The sequence below is a fragment of the Durio zibethinus genome, chromosome 11, assembly GCF_047325235.1.
Source record: "Durio zibethinus cultivar Kanyao isolate XHJ-2024 chromosome 11, ASM4732523v1, whole genome shotgun sequence".
Taxonomy (NCBI): Eukaryota; Viridiplantae; Streptophyta; class Magnoliopsida; order Malvales; family Malvaceae; genus Durio; species Durio zibethinus.
In genome coordinates this window covers 269,703-275,798 of record NC_143172.1, presented here as the reverse complement: position 1 = coordinate 275,798, position 6,096 = coordinate 269,703, and the positions used below count along the sequence as shown (strand labels likewise).

The following is a 6,096-nucleotide window of genomic DNA, read 5'->3' as shown; positions in this document are numbered from 1 at the left end:
GGAATTTTCCTTCCAAGAGTGTATTGAGCATATATTCTTGTTTATTTCTCGCTGTCAGTGCCGCTTGAGTTTAACGACATATATACTATAAGTACATAGGATGATGAGTAAATCAAAGCCAATAATACCAACTGTCATGTTGATTGTAAATGTAGATAAAAGGCATCACCATGCGGTTGTGTAATTTAGGCAAAACTGTTTTCTTTTCGCTGTTCTAAAATGCTAAACCCCCCTTGGCTTCAAACATAAGATTACGAATAATGACAATTTTTAAGTGCGTTAGATAGTTTAGAAATAATACATATCAGGAACAACACGTTGTTTCTAACATATATATTTTCATTTTTTTTTTTTTCAAAGTTAGCTTTGCCTAACTAATGTCTTTACAGAACATTCATGTAGAGCCATTGAGCTTAGATAGCAAAAACAGGCAACCTGATGATAGAAGGACAGATGCTGAGAAGCAAAGCAAATCCACAGGAGTGTTTATAACAGCCTTCTTGCACTTCTCAAAAAATCCTATTAGAAGAAGCATCACTATTACATGCCCAAGTTTGGTTTTCAGTTCACTCACAGATTTTATTTCTAACCATCTCGGTCGTTCCTGCATGTTAAAAGAAAAAGGTGTGTGAGAATTAAAGGACAATTTCTAAATTATTTGCATATTTTAATTTGATGTACTCTTCTTAACACTAGAGTCAGAGCACAAAAATAAGTTATATAGAAGATAATACATGCATGTAATAACTTCAAATTTCCGGAAGTTGGCAACTATCAGTCAAAAGGTTTTTCTTTCTTTCACCAACAAATAAGTTATCTCACAATCATGTAACATAAGATCCTCATGACCACAACTAGAAACAAAGAAAAATTAAACCAACTCAGGGAGAAATTTTGACTAACCTTTAAAGCAAACAAGCCAAAGAGATTTGATGTGGATGAAATCTTTTCCTTTGTTTGTGATTTTGCTATATCAAGATTGCAGACAAAGAGCTCATAAAGACCCATTCCAAAAACCAGCATTACTGTTCCCAGTAGATAGACATCTGGAAGAGCAATACAGTGGCAATCAATGGCCTCAGCTCAATAGGATTTAAATATAAACATCAATTTGGTTTGAACAACAATAAAGCACATTTGTACGGCATAGCTATCTTTTGACACTACAACATAAACAAAAGAATTTGACTATCTCAAGATGCATGATGCATGACCAACTTCAGAGCACTGGCATGCAACTACATGAACAATTCTAATACACTCAGCGCCTTTAAAACAAATAGATAAAACTTTCAGAAACTGTCATAGATCTAATACCTAGCTACATGAGATGCAGGGCAGCAATTATATCTATAATAATTTAGTTCAAAATGATTTAGAATTGTATAAGGTTTGTATCTGGTCCGAAGCGTCAAGTAAATGCACCTTGAAAACTAACCAAAAGTCATCTTTAAAAGTAGGAAAGCTAGAAGAGTGCTAGCTAAATAGCCAGTCAAAAGAATGTGAGACTAAGATGGAAAAGACGACAACCAGCCTCACTGCTAGAACGTACATCAGGATCTCCATAATCTGCCTCAAGAGATGATTAATGGCACAAACAAAGTGTAGCATGCAACAGCATGAGGCACCAAAGGACACGGACGTCATTTCAAAATAAAAGAGTAAAGACATCTATGCAGCCTCCAAAGCTCAAGAGGCGGTTACTTTAGGGTGGAAAACTTTGTTTCTGCCACAGGCTGAGCATCTAGACTTTACTGCTTTAGTAGCCTTAAAGCATAGTCATATTGCTCAATTTGGCTACTAACCAAGCAGATGGACACAAAATTTTAAAGCTACTCCCACCTTGTGAAGAAGAAAATATAAAACACTCTAATCAAGCATTCCAACCGAAGAAAATAAAATTACCACCAATCAGAATTAAAGAATAGAGTTTGTCTCAAATTTATGCACAAACAACAGTTTTTTCACTGGGGTATACTTGTTGTGATGTCCCACCTCCATGACACAGGATCAACACAAAAGGAAAGTTTTAAATGCAAACTAACTGACAACTCATATGTCTCTGTCTAAATAAGTAGCACTTTTGTCAATCTGCATATTCTCATTATATCTATACAGTAAATAAACAGAGATTGTGAGATAATGTTAGATAGTGAGGAAGTAGATAGAAATCAACGAATGGTAAAAGTATTGTAAATATTTATTTTAAGATGCAGGCTCTTCCTATAAGAATATTATTGCCTAAAAGATTCTATCATTTGTATAACTAAGTATTATATGAATATCGATCTGTTGGTTACAAACTTTCTTGGGAACATACTTGGGTAGCATATAAATTCGGGAATTAATAACATAATGCTAAGTCTATTAATCTTGCAAAACCATAAGTTGCCACACACACAAAAAAAGTATAAGCATACAAATCTAAGCTCCAAATCGATAAAAGTTTCTAGAAAGAAATAGAAAATCCAAATGGAATTCCATAAACTAACAGCAGTAAATGATTAAACAAATTCTTTGATATAAGCTACTGTGGACTTTACACCAGATCCATACCATGATCATTTTTTTATTGGATCACTAGTTTTAAAAAGTTTCCAATGGAAAAAAAAGAAAAAGAAAAAAAGAGAAACAATTTGATGGACATTGATGCTGATGCAACTGTTCTCATGTAAAACCCAAATGAACTTTGACAAGAGAACTTGCTTATAGCCCAAACAATTTAATGAAATTGCTTGTCTTCCAGAAAATTTAAGCATTAGACAAACTGTAGGATCAGTTTTATCTATGATTCCTAGTAATAAGTATTGAATTTTTCATTCCTTGAATTTGAATTTACAGCCTAGTATCTGGTGATTTTAGCAACAATAATTGAAGCAGCATCAAATAAATTCTGGGTAAGAAATAAAGGCAAGATCCGATGTTTCTTTCATTGGTATTCTATCATCAATCAGAGCAAAAAGCATAATAGCAAAAATACTTTGACCATAACAGGCAAACCTTCACCTATGGCCTCAACCAGCAAAAAAATCACTTTGCCACGATTCACAAAATATTCCATGAAAGATGACATAATATAAGTGCAACCCTGCATATCATAGAGAACCCCAGTGTAAATAAATGCATTTAAGATAATTGGATTAATGCAATATTATAAGAGTCAACTCATCTAACACGTAGTACATAGAATAAAACATGATAAATTACGTTTTATCCAGGATCTATCAACTCCTTATACTATTAGCTTCCTTGAAATTATTTCAATTTTTAGAATATCAAAATAAAGGACAAAAAAAAAAAAAAAGAGAAAACAGCTCTGCATATATTCCTTTGCTGTTCTTGAACCTCAACGTCAGCTTAGAAAACATAGAACAAAGAAAACAATATTGTATTCATGAAAGGAAATCATGAAGCCGAACAATTGTGCAAGATAATAAAGTAAACATCAGAAGAGTAACTCAATACAAAAAAAAAAAAAAAAGCATATAAATTTGAGTTTGAGTCTGATATATTAGTCTATTCCAAAAACATGAATGACAAGCTTAAAAGGAGTTCAAAAAATAAACCTTGACGAAACAAAGAAATGATCCTGTTAAAGACCCAAAAACAGCCAGAATAGTCAAAAACCGACATCGATAAATGACCTGCAAAATATATCCAAAAAAAGAGGTAAGTGTCCATTATCTGAAACAATCTCTTCTGTAACGAATCCTATATAGAATATCTGACCTTCTCTATGTCCTCCTCTATGGCTTCCAACTTGTTAGATGAGCCTTGAAAAACATCGCTGTCCAATTGGGAGTTGGTTGCGGCAATGGCTACTAATGGGATTTGACTCTCAGAGCTTTTGCTGGCTGGGAATTTAGCGACATGAGGCTCAAGTTTAGATACCCTTTTGAAACTTGGTCCCAATTTGCAAGAATTGTTGTAGAATTGCGTCAGTGGAATCGTGGTTCTGAGGGGTTTGGGGGCCAAATTGAAAGGAGAAGGTGGTTTCATGGTTGGGCTTGGCGGGTAGAAAAGAAACCAAGGGTCCTGGCAATGGCATCAAGAGTCAAGAGCCAAGAATGAGCCAACAGAATTGGAGTGGAATCGAGGGTGGTTTCATGGATGGACTAAGGAGCACTCGACCAAGCGTTGTATTGGAGATTTTCCTTGGCACTTTGCATCCAATTTCAAACATAAATGGGACTACGGGAGCCACGTATAATCATCCTTGTACACTTATTTCATCCGTGACTTATGAGTCATCAAGTGACGGTTGAAAAATAAAAAATAAAAAATAAAAAATGAAAAATGAAACTAAATAGTGGTGTTACTTCAACACACACTTAGTCTAGTATTTGTATTTTCCTTGGTAAAAAAAATATATATATATAAGCAATATCTTATCATTCTATTGTGATTTTTTTACCAATAGTCTATTGGATTGCCAATAGTCCATTTCATCCGTTTAATTAATATATAGAGTTCATAACTGCTTATACAAAATAACTAGTTGAAAATAAATTGGACAATATTTGAGGACATGATGATAGAATTTATTCTTATAACAATTAGGTTAGTATTGGTGGTAATATAATAAAATTTGAAATGAACGTAAAACAAAAAAAAAAAAAAAAGTAAAAATATGCTTAAACCATTACGGGAATATTCGAATATTTGACCTAATAAATTAATAGATGATTTTTTTTTGTTAAAAATTATGATTCAAATAATTTTTTAAAAATATTTTTAAAAAGGGCTTAAAAAATTATCTTTTATACTAATATTAAAGTTGCTATTGAATTGGCATCACCATTTAATCAGATTACTGCAGTTAATAAATTTACTTAAAAGTTAAATTAAAAATACAATAATAAAATGTAATTAAAGTGTTTAGCTTTTTTTTTTTTTTTCAAAAGAAAACTAATATCTTTCCGACAGGAGAGAAGAATGACGGAATAGAACTCACGCTTATATAACTTTCAATTAGTTTCTTAAATACTAAGTTAAGAGGGGAAAGTCAAATGTTTAGCTTTTGATGTTAAAAAGCTACCCAATCTAACATTATCAAACAATTTCTTTTTCTTTTTTAATTTTCACCCACATTATTAGTTTTAGTTATAATGTAATTATAAATGTAATGCCGCCTATACTTGCACATGGCATGCATATTTTATAGTCTAATTAAGTCATATTTGATACATATGATATGATAAGATTATATTATAAATAAGATTAAATTAAATAATATCATTTTATTTTATATTTGATATATATAAGAATTATGATAATATAATTTATTTATTTTTTTAAATTATTTTTTTTTAAATTTATACAACTTAAATTATTAATTTAAATTTTAAGAGTATAATTGAACATGTAAATTTAATTTTATAAATTAAAAATAATTCTCTTGATTTTCAAAAAATTGAATAATTTTATACTAAAAAAATATTAATCTTCCTTACAATTTCTACATTTTATTTAAATATAAATCAAATATGATATAAAATAATTATTATCTATCATATTAAGAATCCTATATATCAAAGATAACTTTAATTCATTATATACTTCACATATACTCAGTATTATTAATATTATATAGTTGGTGTTGTGATTATATAATATCTTATCATAATATACCAAATACAATCATTTTTAATTTATAGTTTATATTTAATTTATATTTTTATCTATTTTGGTTCATATAAGAATGATATTATACGGATAATTTTTTTAAAATTCATAATTAATACTCAATTACCACCAAGCACATCAAATCATCAATATAATCTAATATCCTAGTGACTGACAGATAATATGATTTGGTGCGTTCAATTTTTTTTGGAAAGGGTGCGTTCATTTTAATACCAGTCTATTGGCCCCCCCCCAAAAAAACCCAAATTATTATCTTTATACCAATTCAAAGTTCCCATCCAAAATCTCTTTCGATGCACAACTAATTAAGATTTCAAAATTTATACAATAAATCATATGACTTTCACAAAATTGCAAAGGGAATGGTATTAATTGAGTTGAGTTTGATTTCCGCGATCAGCAGAACAAACTGTTCTTTTTTGTGAAAGAAAATTGCAATGGCACTGCAGC

At 30.7% G+C, this 6,096-nt stretch overlaps 1 protein-coding gene across 2 annotated transcripts; it reads right to left on the bottom strand.

Moving 5' to 3' along the window:
- Positions 1-251: 251 nt before the first annotated feature.
- Positions 252-4,177, bottom strand: LOC111291393 (uncharacterized). Of its 2 annotated transcripts, none has more exons than XM_022883089.2 (5): positions 3,730-4,177; positions 3,567-3,644; positions 3,001-3,088; positions 904-1,046; positions 252-604 (listed from the first exon to the last, which is right to left on the bottom strand). In XM_022883089.2, exons 1-5 carry the CDS (start codon positions 3,997-3,999, stop codon positions 395-397), a joined length of 789 nt encoding a protein of 262 aa, XP_022738824.1. In that variant the 5' UTR covers positions 4,000-4,177; the 3' UTR covers positions 252-394. The 2 variants fall into 2 exon arrangements, with proteins under 2 accessions (XP_022738824.1, XP_022738825.1); XM_022883090.2 differs by having other exon boundaries at positions 3,007-3,088.
- Between the last annotated feature and the right edge of the window lie 1,919 nt (positions 4,178-6,096).